Source organism: Clupea harengus, chromosome 18, assembly GCF_900700415.2.
Source record: "Clupea harengus chromosome 18, Ch_v2.0.2, whole genome shotgun sequence".
NCBI lineage: Eukaryota > Metazoa > Chordata > Actinopteri > Clupeiformes > Clupeidae > Clupea > Clupea harengus.
The window spans coordinates 4941315-4964362 of NC_045169.1; the positions used below are offsets into that span (position 1 = coordinate 4941315).

Consider the following 23048-nt stretch of genomic DNA (forward strand, 5'->3'; position numbering starts at 1 on the left):
CCAATTGAAGCCATTTTTGTTTTTGTAGAAAATGTATTTATTCAGACAGTGTTTTTGTGTCACAGTGCTATAAAAATAAATCTCGAAATTGAGTCCTTGTCACAGTGAGTATGATTTCTTTCCCCCGCTGTTGAGCTCGCCGAACAAATGCGACTCTGTGTGTCGGATGAAGCTCCGTTGTTCAACAGAAGTTGCTTCATCTCCGTGGTCCTGCCCCGCGAGGATCTCTGGAGGCCCATCTGTTAAGAGAGGAGAGGGGGACACATAAATCAGACCGGAGCCCGTGCCAGGGCTGCCATCAGCGGCTCCTCCACCAGGGCTTTCCCAGCACGGACAAATCTGCCCTGCTGGCAGCAACCACTGGCCCACTTACACTCTCACACTCACACACACACTCACACACACACTCACACTCACACACACACACACACACACCTGACTTTACCCAGACCTCATTCTTCACCCTTCAAGTACTTATTTGTCTGTAATTCACTGCATCCAGCCATCAGTTTGCCAAAGCACACCAACAGTTGTAGGACTGTACGGTTACAGCGGCAGCTTTTCTCCTCGTGAGACAGAGACAGCTCGTTCGCTTGTCCGCGGTGAGCAGGGATGGATGGCTCGGCGGCCGGTGTTTGGGGGCGAGGCTCCTGTTCCTGCTGAACTGAGCCAGTGGTTTGGGCAGAACTGTAATCAGCTCAGTAGGCACAGGAGACCCAGTCCTTCGGCGCCGCCACTCTCCACGCCCCTCTGCAAGTCACAAGTCCATTACAGCACAACACAACACAACACACAGGCATACCCAATGGCATTCTTACATTTCATCAGCTAAACTTCTATTCATTATCTTCAATTTGATTTGTTATTGACTCATGTCTACGAGGCACTTTGAACTCCCTACGTTGACACTTAAAGTCCTGTGGAAATGAACTGTAATCGAGCGGCGAGGGAACCCTATTGAAAAACCATGAGAATGCACAGTGTCCGTCTCGGAGCTGTCTGAGGTTTGTGTCTCGATGCATGAGGGCTCTGGTATGCAGAGGAAGGCCTCCTCCGCCAGTGGAAGTGCATGTCGGGTAACCGTCAGACACGATGAGACACACATTGTGAAATTGTGCAGCAGGTGTTTCATGGGCAAACGGGCTGAGACAAACGGATTAGGAGAAGACAGGAGATAATGAAGAGGGAGTGAATAATGCACTGAATGGTAGTCATGCAGCAGTGTTAACAGCCAGCCTAGCCTATTCACACACACCCTCACACTCACACACACACAAACCCTCACACACACACACAAACACCCTCACACACACACACACGCACACAAACACCCTCACACACACACCCTCACACGCACACAAACCCTCACACACACACACACACTCACGCACGCATGCACACACCCTCACACAAACACACACACACCCTCACACACACACACACACCCTCACACACGAACGCACACTCACACACACACACACACAAACACATACCCTCACACATGCACACACCTACACCTCTGGAGGCCTCCACAGACCTTAAATAATAATCGCAGCGAGCATTGTCGCCCTGAATGGAAGTGACAGGCCTCATGCTTCGCTATGTGAGGCAGACTAATTGGCCTTGTCAGGAGGCTTGAGATAGATCTCCCCTGACACATACCACAGGGCCTGCTGTGTCTCACCTGGCTGCTCCACAATGCTACCTGACAATCCTGGAAGAGGTGCAGTTAAGTGGAGTTTTTTTTTTTTTTTGTTAGACATGGTGTCTTTGTGTATGCTTGACAACTTAGGTTTATGACACTTACAGGCTAAGGGAAATCGTATGAACACAGAAAACTACGTACTGTTTTATTCGTGGGGGGATCAAGTTCACCCTTGAAAGGATCTGCAGCCAAATAAATCATTTGTGGTTTAATATGTTCTGTTTTCAAGAGTTTTTCTAAACTTTAGCAAGGCCCTATTAATAGTCATCTAGACTTGTTTTAGAGTGTTGCATCTAAAGTACGACTTAACTTGAACCCCTTAAGTAACACCTTTCAGGACCGTGTGGAAGGAATGAGTTTGTTTCCCTCGTGTGATGAGCCCTCATGAGTTTATCGTCCTCCTCAGAGGCAGAACTTAGCCACTGTGAACAAAGAGGAACTAAATCACTGTTCACCAATCAGCTAAGCTCTGCACCTGCTTGGAGTTTTTTCCCTCTCTCTATTTTTCTCTCCATCCGTCTCTCTCTCTCTCTCTCTATCTGTGTGTGTGTGTGTGTGTGTGTATCTGTCATCCATTTCACACCAAACTAAAGCATCTACCATATACATCCATTTTCTTCTTGTTCCTTCTACAAAACCCCCAGTGGAAAAGTCCCACAGAGATCTTCCCATCTTTCACCCACCCACCCACACACACAGCCCCCCCCCCCCCCCCCCCCTGCGATGGTACCCCCTGGTTTCCATGACAACCGGCAGGGCCGTGGTTGTGTGGTAATCCCTGGCAATGTGATTTTTATCTTAAGTCACAAATCATCACGCCAGGAACCCGCACAGCTCCGACATGAAAGGCAAACCTGCGGATCCTCTCACCGCCCACCTCCACCCCCCCCCCCCCCACCTCCACCCCGTCCCGTCCCTCCCTGGGCCTCTCCTCCGATTCACCACGCTCTGCTACACCGGGGATATTTCCCTCATTAAGGAGATCAGGAGGGATTCTAGAGGCATGTGTAGAAAAAGAAGGAAGGAAGGGAAAGAAAAAAGAAAGAAAGAAAGAAAGAATGGACGAGAAAAAAAAAAGACACAAACCTATCCCATGCCTTATAGGGTAATAGTTTACTGATACTTGTAGCACTGAAGCCACAAGTAAAAGCCAAGACTTAAACAGCATTCTGACAAACTACTGGGGTTTGTGGCTGTAAGGTGGAGGACCATGTTGGTGCTAGCAGGCTGAGATATTGACGCAGCGCATGCTTGGCTGCTCTTATTTTTAATCAGTATCACGCCACGGTGACAATTTAAAGCCTGTGCCACCGAGAACAAACATCCGTGATGGTGTCCAGACACGTTGGAAAATAAAGCACCACGTGAAAGCACAAATGGTCCGTCAGTGATGGTGGTGGTGGTGGGGTGTGTGGGTGGGTGTGTGTGTGGGTTGGGGTTGGTTTGATGGGGGGGGAGGGGGTGAAGTGATTTATCAGCCCCTGAGTAGACAGAGGAAGCATTCTGGCCAAGAACATCAGCCTGCCACCTCCCTCCCCTCCCCTCCTGTCCTTGCCGCACACATAAAGCTGTCTTGTCTGTGGATAAAAGCGGGGCCCGGTCAGTCCTCAACAAAGCTTTGTCACAGCGGCATTTTAATGGATTTATCGCACTGGCCCAGCGGTGGCCATATGTCCTGCACAGCTCTGACGGTGACAGCCATTTAATAGGTTTCCCACAAATACAATCCTGTTTGCCACCACCCCACCCACACACACACACACACACACACACACACACACACACACACACACACACACACAAGCACCCGCTCTCCTCCCTCCACACACACATTTTATGTGTGGAAAGAATGGTGCTGAATTAGGGATGGCGGTCTGTGAGCATGAAAGAGATACCGCATGTTTCCCTCCCCGCTCCTCCCCTCGACACACCATACAACATATCAGTCCTTCATGGTGGCCACAGGAACCAAAAAAGGCCATCACTCAACTCTGATTGCTTTTGGCCCTTGGAGTAGGTAGAGTAAACAAAAGGAGCCTTAGTAGAAATGCATGGTTGGAGTGGTTGTTTTGTTGGTTTCAAATACCTCTTTTAGGGGGAGCAGGCTTAAGTATTTGAGGAACACATTCCTAAATGGGTTCTATTTCATTTCTACTGACAGGCAGAGTCGGTGCTTTTAGCACCTGGATGTCCATCACGTGTAAGTGCAGGTTGAGGGTTTGTATCAACAAAGTCACCTGTGACCTGGGTGATGTATGCCATTTGCCCCAGCGGTAAAAGCATGTTCGCCCAGGAAGTGACCTCTTGCCATCTTCTCGCATCGGTAAGCAGGTTTCAGGAATGTATAGACATCGCTGGCAGTCTTGCAACCCGAAACGGGTTGGAGCTACCAACTCTCGTCCTCCAAAGACGAGAAAAAAAGACCATTTTTCACCTTTCAACAAGTATTTACTGTCAGTGTTTTCTTGAGTAAGCTTTGGATGGTGTATTATTTGGCAAAAGGTAAGTCAATTTCATTTGCTAGCTACACCGGTTATGAGTGGGTTCCCTCTAATTCAGCGATTGGCTACTCGCCTTAACACTGATCTCGAGTGTAACTAATTTAAGTGTCGGGCTGGGATCCCTTCCCGTAGCTTTCTGTTACAGGATGCAAGTTGTATTCTCGCCTTAATGCATTAAATTCAATTAAACTAAAGAGTATTTATCCCTTGTGATTTATGTTAGCATAAAAAGCCTTTGTTTAGATAGTTAGGTGGAAACTCCCTGCTTTTCTGTTTATTGCGATCATTGTATACTCGCCTGGATTCATTCATTTAAAAATACAAGAGATTTTGTTTATATCGTAGAATTGACGGGTTGTCTGCAGGGTACGCTAATTAATGCAATGCACCCTGACAATTGGCTTGACTGAGATGGGTGATTTCTTCCCCGTGATTTAGTTTGTGCATCCTTTACTCAATTATTTGTTACGGTGCGAGGAAGTTTGAACGCTCTTGACTGCACCATATAAATTGCCTCCTAGTAACATTATCTCAGTATTATATGACCATATAAAAATACTGCACATAATACATATTTTACTGCCATCACCTGGTAAAGTGTTCACACACTAAGAGTCATGTGTAACGATCACTGCTATCTAATCTCTCTCAGCCTAGTAAAGCAGCAGATAGGACATGTTTATGATGTGCAATGATTGCAGGGCCCCTTTTGACCCTGAGGATGGCCATGATGGATGCCCCTCTTGCCCTGGTGTTGAGCACCTAAGGCAGGGACTGACTGAGCTGGCATGTGTGAATTGTAGCTGCATGGCACAGCTAGAGGGCAAGATAAACTCTCAACCGCCCGCTGCGCAGAGGGACAGCGCCATGTCTCATGGTTCTCACAAGTGCAACAGGACTGATTTACCTGGTTAGGGCAAACTCAAACAAGTAGATTCCCTAGCTAGGTGAACATTAGGTGGACATTTTGGCCTCTGAGTTTGCAGAGATTAAGACTCTCCTTCTAAGTTCTTGCCTGCTGTAAAAATGACTTTGGGTCTGGGTCTGGGGTTGGATGCAGCACCTGTCCAGGTGACTCCTCAGCGTGCTCTTGTCAAGAAGACCTCTCAGTCTGTGTTCCATATATTGAGGTGCTGCAGAAATGCTGGGCAGACCCCAGATGTTTCTCTCATCTCCCAAGGGACTGTAGCGTTGGCTAACATGCGGGATGCATCCGACCATGGCCTCGACCATATGCCAAATAAAGAGCTGGCTGTTGCCGTCCTGGTGCTGTCGCCTGATGCAGCACTTAGGCCTGATGCACGCAGTCCACTCGACTGGCACAGGGAGGCCAACCCTAACCCTAACCCAAGAATCAGAAGAAGCGAGGTAGCTGTACTGACAATGATTGGACCACACCTGCGGTCGGGCACTTCACCGACTAGCAGGACAGGTGCTGGGAAAAGCTTATGTCAGACCCCTGGGGTATGTCAACCCTGCCACAGGGTTCAAGCATTCAATTCAGACGTTGAACCCAGAGGTTCCATGGGGTGAAGATGACCAATTTTCAATGCTCTGAAAGGTGCCATTGAGCCATTAGACAGTTGTTCACAAAACAGTGGATTGTATTCCCCTTTCATTATTCCAGAGAAGGATTGCAGACCGCCACTGCAACTGGATTTAAGACTTCTAAACTCTTACCTCAAGGTTTTCAAGTTCCACATGTTGCGTACAGTGGATGTGCTGCAAGGCATCCGTCAGAAAGACGTGTTTACAACCATCCATCTGATAGATGCACACTCACGTTCCTATCGTACCTCAGCACAGGCAGTTCCTCCATTTCACTTTCGAGGGAAAGGCTTAACAGTTTTGTGTGCTACCATTTAGGATCGCGCTGGCACCAAGGGTCTTGGCACCAAGGGTCTTGGTGTGTGGCAGCGACTCTGTCTTCACTGCAGGCCAGAGGGATGCACATTATCCCCTACCTAAATGACTGGCTGATCTCTTCCCAGTCAAAGGTAGATACCATCAGAGAATCAGTATCGGTGATCTCCCATGTCACCAAGCTACAGGCTGTTCTGCTCACCCTCAAACATTTCCTCCCAGTTCTGGTAGGAAAACATGTCCTGATAAGAATAGACATACTAACCACCAGGGGAGCACCAGTTCCAAACCATCCCTGAGGCTAGCTCAACAGTTGTTGTGGGTCCATGCTCACCGGTTGAGTCTGAGGGCAATGCACGCAAAACCAAAACACGGCTGCAGATTTCCTATCCTCGGGAACACCCCCATCCTAGGAAACGGAAGCTGCATCCCGAAGTTGTGCAAGTGATCTGGCACAAATACAGTAGTGCAGAGGCGGCTGTTATAGGTGGATGAAACAACAAGCCCCTTGGGCCGAGATGCACTGGCCCATGAGTGGTGAACTCGGCTGCTGTCCACTCTGCCCCCAAATGGCCGGGGAGGCTGTGGTTCCCAATATTACACAGATTGCTAGCCAGGGAGCCTTGGTGCTTCACTGTGGTGCCTCCTCTCACAGCTGGGGGGTCAAATCTGGCACCTGAACCCATGTCGGCTGCAGCTTTGGATCTGGTCTCTGAAGGACCAGAGCCATTGTTAGGGTCATGTGATCCAGCAGTTGTGTGGATCATCTGTAACTCCCGGGCACCTTCCACCAATGCGCTCTATGCTAACAGATGGAATATTTTCTTTATGAGTGGTGCCAAGCACAAAAGCAGGAACCAACATGCTGTTCCATACCGGTAATCTTCAGTGTTCTCCTGTCTGTCTCGCCTTGATGGACCATTAAAGTAATTATAGCTGCCATCACAATTGGATAGATGGTGTGACTGTCGGAACCCATACTCTTGGGTCCCGCTTTCTTAGCGACTGAGTCATCCTCGTCAAAAACACAGTGTCCTCTTGGGACTTGCCTGTCCTAATAAAGGCACTGTGTCAGCCTCCATTTGAACCTCTGGAGAGATTGGAATCGAGGTGGCTGTTTATGAAGGAAAAAAAAAACCCAACTCAGGAGAATGAGGGGTGAAGTGCATACTTGCTGTGCCCAGTACGAGCACTCGCATTTTTCGAATGACTGCGGAATTCCGGCAGTCAGATTGACTGTTTGTCTGAGGTCACTTCCTGGATAAACATGCCTTTCCTACCAGGGCATGGGGCGTATGCCACCCAGGGCACAGGTGACTTTGTTGATACAAACACTCGAGATGTGCGTACACGTGATGGATGTCCAGGTGCTAAAAGCACCGTCTCTGGCGGTCATCCGAAATTCATAGAACCACAGCTACATACGTAATCATCATTTTGTTTGAGAAAGCACATTCCTGAAATCCTCTTCTTACAAACAAATCATGACAGCTTTTCTGGTGCATTGGCAGGAAAGCTCTGTCTCTCTCTCTCATCCTCTCTCTCTCATCCTATCTCTCGCTCTCTCTCTCTATCTATCTATAACTCTTTCTTAATGAAAAATACATGTAAACATTTCAGTTCAGAATATTTTTTAATAGAAAAAACCCCCGAATAATTCCCCATCATCTTAAGCCCATGTTTACACAATACTCTGACTAACTACTCCAGCCTCCAGACTACACAAACACAGTCTCAGCTGTGGCATATCGGCCCTGTCTTTAGGTTTTCTCAACTCGACCGGTCTGATGTTGATCCCGATTCCTCTTACATAAAGTGACAGCAGGAAGAACAGCAGATTATTCCTGTAGCCCTTTGGCCCTGGGCACAACAGGACAGCCTCTCAGATCAACAAAAGGCCCCGGCTGAGGCCCGGCTCAAAGCTACGGGAGCGCAGCGTTCTTGCCGAGATCTGTTGGACCGGGGAGAAGCGACAGTGGAGTGATCTACAGGATATTTCACCGAGGCTCAGGAGGAAAACTACTACGTCCACTGTATTTCTGTTCTGTTCTTTTCTTTCATGCTTTCTTTTCTTTCTTTTTTTTCTTTTTTTATTCAGCTTCCCTTTTCTCTCTTACAGCTTTTAAAGCATTAAAAAGTGGCAAAGTGGATTGTGAATAACACAGAGATGGATGTGTGATCAAGGCACCCCTGAATTCCAGTGTACTGTATGTACCCTCAACCAAACTGAATAGTAAACTTTAGCCTGAACTTGACTGTGGATTAAAACGAGGAGAAGATGAAGAGATACTCTGTGGGTATTAAGAACAGCATCTGTTTACTGTCAATACACTCTTCTTTGTCCCCATGCTAAGACAACCTGTATCCCGCTATCAAGCCATTTTTTTCCCCAATTCAAAAATAGCACCTGTGGTGGAGTGTGAGGGGCGAGGGGGCCCTGTCTGAGGTCGAAGGTCACAGGATCATCTCCGACACCACCGAGAGGGCGGCTGGGTCCATATGCTCCTGGGTCAGAGAGAAGCAGCGCCGGGCTAGAGCCTGCTGACGGCTGTCCTCGTGCACCATCAGCTCCCCGTACAGGTATACACCCATGGCCTACACACACACACACACACACACACACACACACACACACACACACACACACACACACACACACACACACAGATATATTTATATAATAATATACACACACATATATCTCCAAGAAAATCATATTACCATACAAAAATATACTGTATATATACACACATATGTGGCCCACACCACACACAGAGATCTTCACACATAATTACAATTATGTCTCAGAAATACTTTTACACAATCAAATAGACAAACACAGATATGATTTCAAATCATACTTAAAAATACTTAGGTGCAGAATATGAAGTAGAAGTTGTATTTCATATAGAGGCTAATGTGAACTATGCAGAACTGTCTTAAAATTTTAAGAGATTAAAAGATTATAAAATAATTCCAGTGTTGTTTGGGTTTATCGTGTACTTAGCGTGTATTTCGTAAGGACACATTTAGCCTCCTTATTCCATTAAAGAGGATTAATATTCACACATTACATCTCCGTAGCCTATACCAAAGCAGTTACTTGAGTTCATTTATTGTTTTGAAGAATTAAGGGGTTGCAAAATCCACACTGAAGCAAATCCCAGCAATTCCCTCGAAAATACTTTCATATTTGCATGGGGCATGCCAGTATTTCGTTATTTAAAATAAAACCACCTTTCTGTAAGATTATCAACAGCCGACTGTTACCTTACAGACCAGTCCTCTCTTTTCTATTGAACACATTAATTTATGTGTCAGAGAAACATTCCAGTCTCTGGAGTGTGTTAAGGTATCCAACTGCTCGCATTCAGGCAGTGGCATCTATTGAGGGAGTGCTGTGTGTGGGAAGTACTGGCACCGTTCTTGATTCCTTCTACAACTTCATAGGTGGCTTCCTGAAGTCTGAACGTAGCAACGAGAAAACATTGCTCAATAGTCTGGTTTCCCGTCCAAAAAGCTGGTATGCTTTTTCTTAAGGGAATTAAAATGTTTGCGAATACACACAACTACCCTGACAAAACCTGTGCTTGTGTTTGCTTCATATTTTTTAAATCAAATATGATACTTGGAGTTGTGTATTCAGGGTTTTCAGACTGACATCTATACTTTGGTTATATTTTCATATGATGAAATATTTTGGATTAATGTTTGAAGCCGAGTGTGTGTCTGAACGAGAGAGAGAGAGAGAGACTGTGTGTGTGTGTGTGTGTGTTTGTCTGCATGTTTACCTGGTTGTCAATCAGGAAGTCCTCCACATCCTTGTAGGCTGCGCTGTGCTTGTGCTTGACCACCAGCTCACACCAGCGATGCTTCACCTGACGAGCAAACAAAAAACAAAACAAACGCACAGCGTCACAAAACGAACCGCTTCACTCCATCGTTCTTCTTCTTTTGACTTAAGAACAGGCAAAGCGGGACAGAACGCATCAGGGCAACTAAAAAAAAAAAGGCGGTTCAAACAATGTTCGTGTGTGAGTCCTAGAAAGGCACCGTGAGCTGGGCCACTGGTGGGCTGACCGGTCAGATGACGCCGCTGGCTGTGTGCGGGCATCAATGAGGGCACTGTTAGTGCTAGTGGTCCAGGGAACATCAGAGACTGCCTCTGCCCTGACCCCACCCACGCTCCTCAGACCTCCATCCCTCTCTCTCTCTCTCTCTCTCTCTCTCTCTCGCTCTCTCTTTCTCTATTGTCTGGGCCATTGTCAGCATAGCCATTACATTCCAACTGACCTCCGAGAAATGCAGGGGTGCTTGGGGGGGCGGGGGGGGGGGGGGGGGGGGGGGGGGGGGGGGGCGCTACCACAAACCAATTCCAGATGAAGTGAAATCTGACAGTGTTTTGTTGTACGCAGTTCCGTCTGAACCCAAACGCAATTTAGAAAAGAGGGATGGAAAGCTGTGTCAGACTTTTATATTCTTTTTACACCAAAACCTTGCCAGTCTGCCCGCAATCAAAACCATGCCGGTCTAAATGCATTTTCAATCATTTTGACCCTATGGCCTCGTTGCTGCTAGCATCTAAACTCATTCATTCAAGTTACATGGAAGCTGGAGCTTCTGTGACCCTCCGTGACAGCCACCAGTCTGCCAGCATGTTTTGTCAAGGCTCTGGAGATAATTCTGAACCCAATGGTGCATTTTTGTCTCACATAAAACACAACAGGGGAAGGGGAAGGGGTGTTACATCTCTCATCTACAGTATCTCCACTGGCTCCATGTAGATTCCTATCAAGCTCAACTCCTTGATACTGCGTCTCCACTCCTAATGACTCCCTCACCCAGATGAATGCTCCATCCCATCTATTATACCTTGTAACCATCACTGAGTGCCACTGTCTCAATAGTTGCGAAATGAGTTACCAAACTTCGACTGATTTAGATAGCCCCTCGACAGAAACGCTACGAGACTAAACTTCCACAATCGCCTCAATGTCTGATCTGAATTCACCTCAAAAGTTAGCCAAAAGTCAAGAGTGTTCTCCAACCTCCTATCTCACATTTACGGCCAAAAAAAAAGAAACTTGGCCCAATGCTACTTGAAAGTTGACTCCTTTGTCGAACCCCTTGGCTTGTTTTGTTTTCCACTTCACTTGTGACTCGCTTTAGACAAAAAAATATTTTATTGTTTCCACAGCTCTACATTTCCACAGCCTCAGGACTAATGTCATTTTTTACACACAAAATGCCTCAGGTCAGCAGTATGTGTATTCTGTACATTTGTCATAGCTGGTTTCCTGCTCCTTCGCAATCAGCGTCTCTCTATATTTGTCTCTTAATGGCTTTAGGGTCCAGCACCGGAGCGCTAACGAAGAGAGAGAGAGGGCGTGTTTGTTCCTCTCCATTAATTCTCTGATGGCGAGAGCAATTTCTCTGCAATGTTCCGCTGATACAAGCCGTCTGCATGGCTTATTTACTCCCGCATAAATAAACATTAGTGCGCTGGGCCTTGGATGAACTCTTCAAGAATCGCGCTCTGGCCCAAGGGGGGAGACTTCAGAGAGCCAGAAAACAGAGCTTGAAGGTGACGTGAGCCGAGGTCCTCGCTGCAGGGACGAGGATGTGGGGGATACGGCAAACGCTGCTGCTTGGGGAGGGTGTTGATGGCGTCTTCACCTCGTGCGCTAATGCTGTTTGGACGTAGTCTTCGAAGGGGTGCTATCTTGCAGTTGGTGGAGTTTGAGTTTAAGAAATGTATGTATGAAGCCTGGAGATTTGGACATTTAACTGTGATGTTTGTTTTTCAAACAGATTTGTTATCTGATAGCGCTGCAATGATGCAAAAAGAGAACAAAATGTAGGAAATAATTTTGTAAACACTGCACCCAGACAGACAGACAGACAGACAGACAGACACCGTCCATTTTAGCCATAATTCTGAGGACATGTGTAACAAACCACATGTAACTCAAAACATCAGTTCTTCCACAGGGAAAAACAGCAGATTTGCTAACTGTAGCCACAGAGGACATCCAACTGTTTACTGGAAGAGCTTAGCCATCAATCACAATCACATTCAAAGGAATTGAGTTCAGGAAAGTTTTCTCATGTCTTGTTCGGGCAAACCATCATTCGTGTTTTGTGGGATTTTCTCCAGCTTTTAAATTGCACCAAAATTTCCGAGTGCTAACCACACAAAAGAAACACGAGGAGGAGGAGGAGGAGGAGTGGGGGGGGGGGGGGGGTACAAAAAACAAAACATAACTATTATTTATATGTGAGCAGTCCTTCCTTCCTTCCTTGACAGGATTACGTGTCTGAAGAGGTCTCTTAAGTTCTCCTCCCCTGCTCTCCTTCTGATCCTCCTCATCCTAGATTGTTGTGTTTTTGCTAACTACCCTTCCTCTCCTCTCCTCTCCTCCTCTCCTTCCCACCCACACTTACATTCTTCCCACTCAAGCCTCAGGCCTCATGGGGAAACACAGGGTACACGGGCCCTTGGCAGACACCCTGGTGTATAATACTCACTGATGGAACAAGATGAAACAAAAACAAGTTAGGTTGCCACACACAGGCAGCGTCGAGACCAATCACACATGTTGCTGTTTTTACCCGGGGTGGCACCGAGAATGAAAGGGGGCAACTAAGGACATCCCACACTACCCCCGCCTTCCCCTTACACACACACACCACACTCATACACACACACACACACACACATAATTACTCAATGAGACAGTGGAATAAAGAAATAAATTGGGGGCATTTGAAAGAGGAGAATGTCTCAGGTTGCGGGGGAGCAAATCTCATCTTGTTGACAGAGAAGATGGGCATAGTGCAGGTTTGTACCAGACACAGTTTATGCACAACTCAGCAGTAAGTTAGGCACCTAGGTGGGGTACTTAGGTATCCTATTCTCCAGATTTGAACATTATAATTACACCACAACAAGTTGTCATTTCAGTCTAGGTTTAAAATATTCACAGAACAAACACAGCTCTATTAAAACAGCGCTAAGGGGTTTTTGCCTAAAGCTGGTAACTACCTAAAAGGCAAAACCTTGTAAAGACCAACGAAAGCCGTGTTGGCACTGATCGCATGCTAACTGGTGTCTTTTGGCAATATAGGGTGGCTGGCAATGTCACGTTTGTTAATTTTTTCTTCGACCAAGAACTGCATTGTGCATGGGCAAGTGGAAACGGCAGGTGTGTTTATCTGTCCTTCATATGACCTTATACCATCAAAATGAATTTGAAGATGACCAAAAAAATCTAGTTCCCCAAATCGCGTTGATTCAACATTCAATGATAGAGAGAGCAGTGTTAGTGGACATAAATATTAATTGGGTAGCCTTCATCTCAGGTGATTTATTTGTAATTATAAGTATCATATATACTTTTAAATACTTTTGTTTGTGAACAATTAGTATACAAATTCCGCTAGGGTCACACTTTAATTACACTTGATACTCGTCAGGAGTTAGACCTATAGTTATAGACGAAGGTAGCGTCGATCCTTTCCAATTAAAGATTAATTCATTACATAGTAAAGTTTGCCGTCCCAGGCGTTGCATGTGCCAACATGTGCTGTATATGCGTGTATCTAAGTGAGGGCATATGGTGTAATACATTGTGGAATGTCCCGTATAATTAAGGTATCTCCCCTTTGAGAGAGATAGAAAAGAGAGAGAGAAGGAGAGAAGGAGAGAGAGAGGAGCAAGAGAAAGAGAAGAGAGAGAGAGGAGAGCGAGAGAAGGATAAAGAGAGAAGGAGAGTGGACCTGCAGCTGTCAACCCTCGGGGCTCTCCCCAGGAATGCAGCTGCTGGGTCCAATAAAGGGAGAGGGAGCTGAAAGGGCACTTACATGGACAGATATGAACACACACACACACACACTCATCTGTACATCACACACACACACAGTGAAACAGACACATACACTCATATGCAGACACACACACACACACACAGAATCATACTGTAGGCAGGTGTATAGACGTCATTATCTGTATCTGTATCTGTATAACCAACAACATTTGGCGGTTTTCAATGGCACTTTTAGCTGCACTGAGCCGGACCATGCAGAGCCAATTAGCAAGTTGCTAACGCCAGACTGTGCCATGCCACGCTCATTTGGGACCCTCTCCTGAGCAGGTCTGACGTTGAAGATAATCTCTTTAGTGATTGTCTTTATCCAGCACTTGCCATACTGTGTCTGTATTTCTGTATATCAAGACATGTATGAGGCAGATCTGTTTAACCTGGAAAGTTTGAATAGTATCTATAACAATGACATTAAACAGCAAACATTTCTACCACAGTGAGTGTGTTTAATAAGTGGACATTGAATTAAGAAAATAAACATATCCTATCATCGTGACAAGTGGTATAAACTTGACGAATTCCACTGTTTATATTATTATAATGTATGTATATTTTAGCCAAATGTTTCCTTTGTGGGCTAATGTCATACATACTGTTATATATGTATGCCAACTGGGGGGTACATGGAGGAAAGGCTGTTCGTGGTGCAGTTCAGTTCTTTGCCTCCAGTTCGTTGAATATTTGTGAATGTGGAGACACCTCGACAGCCTTTATCCTTCACTTAAAGACACACCCTCAAGGGAGTAGATGCAGATGTATGAAAATACAAATCCAGGCTGTGTTTAGTGAGTGGGCTAAACTGGGCCACACCATTTGTATGAAAAAGGGACAGTGGCTGGAAGTGGGTGTGGTTTGTACCAGAAGTCATGTCAAATCGGGGCAATTCCTCCACATCCTCATACTGTGTTTTTCCATCTCTCTTTTTTATATATATATATATATATATATATAATAACTAAACTAAGTTTTATGAACTGTCTTTCCTGAAAAGTAACACGCAACTTTGGGTAGAAGAAATATCTGTCTCCATCACCTTATTTGTGCTTTCCCGAGTAACGTCTTTGGGCACAGCCCTAATACACCCATAGACACACAAGGAAGAAGACACAAAGGCCAACACATCCACCCAATCAGTCCCCTCCTTCTCCATTCCATCATCTCTCCTCCTCTTCTTCCCACCTTCAGCAACACATATAGGGTCCCCTCTGTCCAGAACTCTTCCAAATAGCTCCATGCTTTCCTTCCTGTGGGCTCTTTTCTGCTCCAATCGGTAGCGTGAACTTGCGATGGGGGTGGTTTTTTTTTTCCCTTCTTTTTTCTTTTTCTCTATAGAAAAAATACGCCGGTGGTACAATGTGGCCTGTGTGTTTGACTAACAAATGGTGTCCTGGCTGCCTGCTAGGTCACACGAGACCTCACATGAAAGAGGCTTGTAGCTCGCACGCTATGCTAACCACCACTCTCGCACGCTACGCTAACCGCCACTTTCGCGCCCCCAGAGCGGAGACTCTTTATTCACATCTGACGGAGGCAAACCTGAAGCTGTGGCCTGTAGCCATGTAAACTACAGGGCAAGATGAGGAGAGGGGGGGGGGGAGATGGTATAGATTACTCTTATGCATACCTCACACAGCCTCTGGCATGAGGAGTTGCAGAGAAAAAAAGCAAAATTTAACCATTCACTATTCATAGCTCTTTGCTTGATGCGGGCTAAGCGTGAAATCAATTCCATAGCGTTCCTTCATAAGCTCTAACTCAATGCGAGCGATGTATATCTTTATATACATGACCGACAGCAAATCAACGTATTCTATCAGTTGTATTACTAACAACTTTGAACATTACACGGTGAGCCGGACAACATCTGAAATACCCTCTATGAAAGCCTTCTCGTGGGAATCTGTGGCTCTGCTGTTTCCCATCCAGGGAATCCCAGTTTTATTAGCCATTCTGCTCCCTGAACTGGGCGCACTGGAAGTATATCTATCCAACATCTAATTGAAGTGCACCTCCACCATTGCTGGACCAATTGAGAACAAAGTCAATAATCTCCCCCGTCTGATTACAAGCGGATAACCGACTCCACCACTCCTCACTCTCCTTCTACATTCAATCACTGCGCCTCCGGTTCCTTATTATCCCCCGTGTTAGATCGAGACACCGGGGAGCGTCCCCGTCTTTGGCTCCCAGCCACACAATCTTCTTGCTCCTCTTCCTGACCTCCTCTTCCCTTTGAAACAAATGAAGAAGACCGTGCCAGGACTGGGGATGCCGACGCGCTTGCTTAGCTTCGGGGTGGAATGTATGCAAATCCTTTCTCTAAATCTTTCTGTCATCACCTGCCCACATCAACCCAGTTCAGAGCCAAGATAAAGAGAAACCTCCCTGTCATTTGCGTAATGCACGGCATACACCAACAGGTACAAAACTAAGATTAAAAGAAGACATACTGTACAATTACTCTCCTGCCATTGACGAAACCACTAAAACTCATCCCTGTTCCTCAAAATGACATATTTAGAAGTATTTCGTTTTGTTAGGTATGTGTCGGGTGAGACCCAGGCCGTGTGATTTGTGTTTGTCATTGGTACACCGCAGTTCCAAGGTGGAAATACTCAGCCATGGTGCTTAATGATCATTTCGTTATCATATATATAAAACACCATATGGGCATGTTAACAAGGTTAAAACACTTGATTTTCATTAGAGGGACATATGTTCCATATAACATACCATCTAGCTCTCAGACTTAAGAGTATTACAGCATCCACCTGTATGAATACCACACACTACTCCCAAACACCAGAGTCCTGTTACTCTGGCACTGCCCACTATGAAAACCAGCCTCTACATTTGGCCCAGGGGGTTGATCTCCTCCTCCTCCTCCTCCTCCTCCTCCTCCTCCTCCTCTCTCTCCCTGTCTTTGGTGACTCCAGTAACAATCATGACCTTCCACTCCATGACAACAATGTGCTCTAGAATTTCGGTTTTCCCCTATACACCCTCTTAAAGTGAATACTGGATCTCTTCTCTTCTGTGGGGGGCCTGGGCACCCCTGTGGCTCTCTGCTACCTCACTCCCTTTGGCCGAGGCCCAGGGGGACGTCCAGGACCACACAGGCACAGAGGGCACTCACTGAAGCTAGACCTGATCAGATACAGTAGCATCCTTTATCGTCTACAAAACAGCCCTGTGTGTGTGTGTGTGTGTGTGTGTGTGTGTGTCCCTCTCTCTCTCTCTCTCTCTCTCTCTTCCACTGGAACGGCTGAGGGACTGTTGTTGTCACAGGGGCAAAAACACAACACCAAACAATGCAAATAATTGCCATCAACGGCCAAGCACTATCAAGTAAGCGTATACAAAGCACACATACAAATCTATTGGGATTTGGGAGAGTTGGAAATCCCCAACCACCACAGCGTCTGCCTCAAACCTGAATGGCCTCAGCCATAAGCCCATTTGCCAGGCTTTTGTGATTTTGAAGACATGTGCTCACAAGTTTAAATTACAGACAGCCTGTCTGTATACTTTGTTGCTGTTTGATAACTATGGAAACCTTTCTGCCACACTGTGATAATCAGCGTCCCGTTACAGAAAACTGTCAAAAAAGGCCTGAGAGAGGAGAGGTCTGTGTGGTGAGCATATTATGGGATATAGGGTAGCTATATAAATAGAAACGCATGGAGAGGATATTTAAATTTCTACCCAAACCCAAATTCCTATACAATCATCCCATAGCTGTAAGAGGCCGACTGTATGGGCATAAGGTGTATGTGCTAAGAGGGTTGAACTGGACCTATAGAGATGCCATAGATATAATAAACATCCGAACTGAATGGTATCCATATAATCTATAATATTCTATAATATAATATAGTCTATAGAGGAGACGTAGGCTACCTCAGCGTCCTGCATCCTCAGGCTGTAGGTTCTCTCCAGGGTCTGCAGCACACCTGCACTCATCTTCTCCTCCTCCAGCAGCAGCTCCAGAAGCAACACTATCTGTTCTGGACCCATCTGAAACACACACACACACACACACACAACACAAAAAAAAAAAACGTTAATGGAGTGCCTTACACACAAACACACACAAGCATCACACACAAACCTAAACGCCACATTTTCACTTGAAAGCCACCCACTGAAATTGAACACCCTTCTTCTCAATGCGTTGTCACAATGCACAAATAATTATGGGCTGCTCTTTGCTGAATAGACCAATCCATCAATTTACTGGAATTCTTTGTGAACACTGAGCCTTCACAAAACAGGCTTGAAAGGAGAGAAAACCCCCTTGCCTGGATCAAGGGGATGAATACCTCATCATGATCCATCAACCTGGGAGGGCCGCGCTACGAGTTACTTAGCAGCCCTGCTACGTTTTTTTTACCCACAGTACCACTGTAAAGAGGCATCCATTTTTATTTTGAAGGGAAAATGATCAACAATCTATGACATTTGGTACTTTAATACTCACAAAAAAAAAGTGAGCATTGTCAAGGTAAGCAGAGAGGGACTAGTCTTCTAATGATCGTTCAAAAATGTGTGAGCAAAAAAATGAAGTTGGGCAACACTGTGACTGTTCCCATAAGAGTATTAGCACATGCACAGGGATGTCAGTGAAGCAAAAAAAAACATCTCCCGCAAGAATGGGCATGATTGGAGGTCGGGAGAGTATCTGAAACGAGCACATTACCTTTTATGGTTTTATTTTCACGTTTCAGATCAGTGATACCTCGTCTAAAACACATTCTTAATTCCAGTGATAAACATCAAAATACAAATCTGTGCCTCTTAATGCAGATTAGCACGAGTGAAATAATAAATTATTAAAATATGAACACACAGCAATGGACTAAATGCTGTGTAATGGGCAACTAGTGGTCCACACAAAAGAACTGTACGGGTCTGGTGACATGCAGAAAAAACACCGGCTGGTTGAGAACCTATTGTTAGCCGCAAATACACACGCTGTGATGCAAATTGCCATTTAAGGGTAAAACCCAAAATATGAAATCGCAATTTGCCTTTTGATGCCATTTATTGGTGGTAGGTGCTTGGGTTGGTTTGGGAGCACAGGCAGAAGTGTGTGAAAGCAGACACAATCTCACAAGAAAGTCCCCTTTGCCCCACTAAGATAAGCCACCTATCATTCTTCTAAACAGTTTGTATGTGTGTGTGTGCCTGTGTGTGTGCTTGTGTGTGTGTGGTGGGGGGTGTTTAGGGAGACGCCGGAAGGGAGGATAGGAGAGAGTGATGAGAAAAGGAGATGGGCAGTGGCACAGCTGCTATTATTACCACATTACTGCATCAGGATCTGTGGCTTACTGGTGCACAGCCCTCTCCTCCCTCTCCCCTCTCCCTCCCTCTCCCCTCTCTTCTCTGTCCCCTCCTCCCCTCTCCTCCCTCCCTCTCCCCTCTTCTCTGTCCATCTGCCTGTCCATCACAGCCCCCACCCCACACACTCTCTTTATGCTAGCTTCAATTGGTGACATCACCTCAGTCGCTGATGACTTGCTACCCGCACAAACACACAGACACACACACACACACACACACACACACACACACACACACACACACACACACACACACACACACACACACACACACACACACACACACACACACACACACACACACACACACATTCTTACTTCCTCTCACCAGAAATACACACACACACACAGACAGAAATGTCTGTTTAGGAATAATAATACTCCATGTTCTCGCCATGTTTTTCTCATTTTTCATTCAGGGGCCCATTTTCTTTTCATAGATCCCGTTTGCTATCCTGCCCTTAAATGGTCAGGGGGGTACCGTCTCCAGGCCTTCGCCTAGAACAGATGGCTGAGATGTGTGTATGTGTGTGTGTGTGTGTGCGTACGTGTTTGTGCGTGTGTGCGTACGTGTTTGTGCGTGTGTGCGTGTGTGTGTGTGTGTGTGTGTGTGTGTGTGTGTGTGTGTGTGTGTGTGTGTGTGTGTGTGTGAGGGAGAGAGAAAGAGAGCGCAGGAAAGAAAGACCCAACCTTAACCAGAAAAAGCACTATATTTGTCCCTATGACTAAAAGGAGAAAGTATTCACCGTTGGGACCGGACTGTCGAACCCCAGAAAAAGCTGAAACACAAACAGAAGCAGCTGGCCAGGCCTCAACCCAAACAGCTCTAAAAGAGATTTGAGCGTTAAAGGACGGACCAGAGGCCATATTGGTCGGCGCTCGGCAGCGCACCAGATGTGGCCGCGCAGGAAATGTGCGAGGCAGGGCTCGGGATCATTACTTGGAAAAGGCGGTAATAAAATCGAGGGGCAGCTACCCAGTAATGCCATTTCCTCGAAACGTCGGCCTCACAGAGTCTAAATCTTATCCAAATCTTCGAGCCACGAAAAACAAAACAGGAAAATAACAAATAAATTAAGCGACATATAAATGCATAGCGGGACAGCAATGAGGTAATTTGTGAGCTGGACCCTGCCCCTAACGGTGATGGATCGATAAGGTTAGCGCTGTATAATCCAATGCTAACAGTAGAAGTGGCACACCTTCCCATGAAGACAGACAGCAAAACTGCAGGTGCAGGCACACTTCAGTAAATCTAATCTAACTCACCATGGTCTTACAAAGCCCCATAGTCGGGCTAATGGGGTGTTCGCGTATAACTTCCCATGACTGTACGTTTTCACCTCCGGTGAGCTCAAGGGGCCACCAATAACCGTCTGCACTCAGTGAACTATGTGCAGCCTAGAAGGCCTGCTAATGTCCAAAAAGCTCACATTTCTTCCTGTCTAACAAGCTAATTTCTTTCCTGATGAGATGAAACCATCATCATATTATTCCAGCACTATCCCCGGTCTGATCGGGTTACCTCTAAGGAGCCTAAGCTGGGCTTTTTGGCCAGAGGATACTGCAGGAATATTTTACATACTCTTTGTAGGTCCAATAAAAGTCAAACTCTGAGATAGTCATAAAGCAGCGGCAGCAGCAGCAGCTATGATGGGATAGCCATATGGGACCCTAAGAAAGAGCGTCAGCAGGCTGGACAGTGAGGAGAGGGGATGAGGGAGCCAGGAGAGGAGGAAACAGGTGACAGATCATGAGTTATACAAACCCCCCCCCATCCCCCAAACTACCACCACTGAAACACAACAACGTATACTGTGCCCCTCGACCCCTAACTTCCCCAAATCAACCCCCCTCCCCGAGCCCAGACTGGCTCCCCCACACGACCACCAAATCCTTCATGTGACGCTACATCAGATAAAAGCCCGGGGGACCTTTAGAGAAGAACGGAAAAAAAGAGAGAAAGAAAGAAAGAAAGAAAGAAAGAAATACAGAAAGAAAGAAATACAGAAAGAAAGAAAGAAAGAAAGACAGAAAGAAAGAAAGAACGACGACATGCAGAGATGACAGGAGACATGTGCTATCCTATCCATCTGAACTTGTGAACCCTGGGCCGACCCCTGAGCTCATCTCCGCGCCGCGTACGGTTCCCAGCGGTGGGTGTGCGCCGGCAGAACAATGCCACCGCATTCTGACACATTTTCTCAAGGGTCGCGGCTAATTGACTGACAGTTGGGAGCACAATAACATAGGAAGCCAGTAATATGTTGAGCAAACACAGGAAAATAACCCCAATGGCCGAATGTTGTTTTTCCTCCACAGTTCATAAGGCTGTGTGTGTGTGTGTGTGTGTGTGTGTGTGTGTGTGTGTGTGTGTGTTTGAAGGTCTGTGTGTTCGTGTGTTCGTGTGTAAAACGTCTAGTATATATACACATATTCATGCTGCCCTCTTTTTTAATGAATGTCTCTATTTACTCTTGGCATAGATGATCAAGTAAAACAAATAGACCATTATGAAAAGAAAATATTTGGCCAAGATCCGAATCAATGGTGGTCTCTCTTTCTCCCTCCCTCCCATCTGAAGTGGTGCCACCCCTGTATAGTATTTCCACTGCTGATAATGGGAAATGACAACACTAGTCTTTATTTGTCGTTACAATGGTCAGGCCCTTTTTCTGCGTTTATTTATGTACAAATTTAGCCACACTCCATTCGAAGGAAGCCCACTTTTTTTTTTTGTAAAATCTGTACGTGCTCAGGGGACCCACTGGCTACACAATGGATGTTCACTGCGGAGAGCGCAGAAGCACAACTGAGGCACGGCTCTGTCAAAGACGTCTCTTTCCCAACGAACCCGAGAGAACCCCTCTGGGAGAGCGCTGCCGCATTCTGCAATTGTTCCCATATTTCTATGGCAACGTCACTAAATACCAAAATTAGTAACCTGAGGCTGGGGAGCAATCAGCATGTGTTTGGTGATGTTTGGGGAGGACGCAGTCACTAGAAAAGCTCTCAAGGAAATTAAAAGTAGCACTGAGGTGAAGTGATTCGAGCATTTAAGCTTGCTGAATCTTGTTTGGCCCTAACAAGCTATACTGTACAACATGCCATCTAACTTTAAGGAATTTTCTAGATGAAATCTAAGACAGACCAAAACAGACTAGGTTTATTGGGATTAGGCTGTTCTCATGCGAGTCCTACCCAGCCTTAAAAAAAAAAGCCATAATGACAACATTTATGAAAATGAGTGCTAGCATTCAGGCAAAGACAGGTTGAAACTTTACCGGCAGCTACATTTTTGTGTTACTGTTACTAAGTTCCTGACATCTGTGATGGCCATCTTGAGAATTAAACATCTTACATTCCTGGTGCTGGTGGTTGAGTATGAAAAAAAATGTTACTTCACTTAGAGCTGAAGTGTAGCCATTTTAGTCATTTTACTGTTCAGTGAGTCTCTACTTCATGTTCCATAAACGAAAATGTTTGTGCTTAAAATCTGAAAGATCGGAAGAAAGAGGGCCATTACTGGAATGGAAAAATCCGGCTAGAGGCATAATAGAATTACCCCCCTACTTTACATTCCATTTGCACACATTAGTTATTCTCAGATAAACATGCTGCATTACAGTCTCAGGACCATGCAATCTGCTCAGCCCAAAAACATGTTTCCCTGGAGGATTACAGCACTGTGCTGCTTCTCCTTCTCTCTCTCTCTCGCCCTCTCTCAGGTAGCTATCTCCACGCGTCTGCCTCC

The 23048-nt window shown here is 45.9% G+C and overlaps 1 protein-coding gene across 1 annotated transcript; it reads right to left on the bottom strand.

Annotated features, from left to right (window-relative positions):
* Nucleotides 1–13: 13 nt before the first annotated feature.
* On the bottom strand, nucleotides 14–17965 carry LOC116224653 (aminopeptidase O-like). Its single transcript, XM_031585099.1, has 4 exons — nucleotides 17853–17965; nucleotides 9861–9947; nucleotides 8477–8664; nucleotides 14–239 (listed from the first exon to the last, which is right to left on the bottom strand). Exons 1-3 carry the CDS (start codon nucleotides 17913–17915, stop codon nucleotides 8524–8526), a joined length of 291 nt encoding a protein of 96 aa, XP_031440959.1. The 5' UTR covers nucleotides 17916–17965; the 3' UTR covers nucleotides 14–239; nucleotides 8477–8523.
* Between the last annotated feature and the right edge of the window lie 5083 nt (nucleotides 17966–23048).

Excerpts from the sequence above, each read along its gene's own strand:
- LOC116224653 (XM_031585099.1), bottom strand. The coding sequence starts at position 17,915 with ATGAGTGCAGGTGTGCTGCAGACCCTGGAGAGAACCTACAGCCTGAGG. Across the intron at positions 9,948-17,852 it reads TGAGGATGCAGGACGCTGAG|GTGAAGCATCGCTGGTGTGA; the intron begins GTAGCCTACGTC and ends TTTGCTCGTCAG. Across the intron at positions 8,665-9,860 it reads ACTTCCTGATTGACAACCAG|GCCATGGGTGTATACCTGTA; the intron begins GTAAACATGCAG and ends GTGTGTGTGTAG.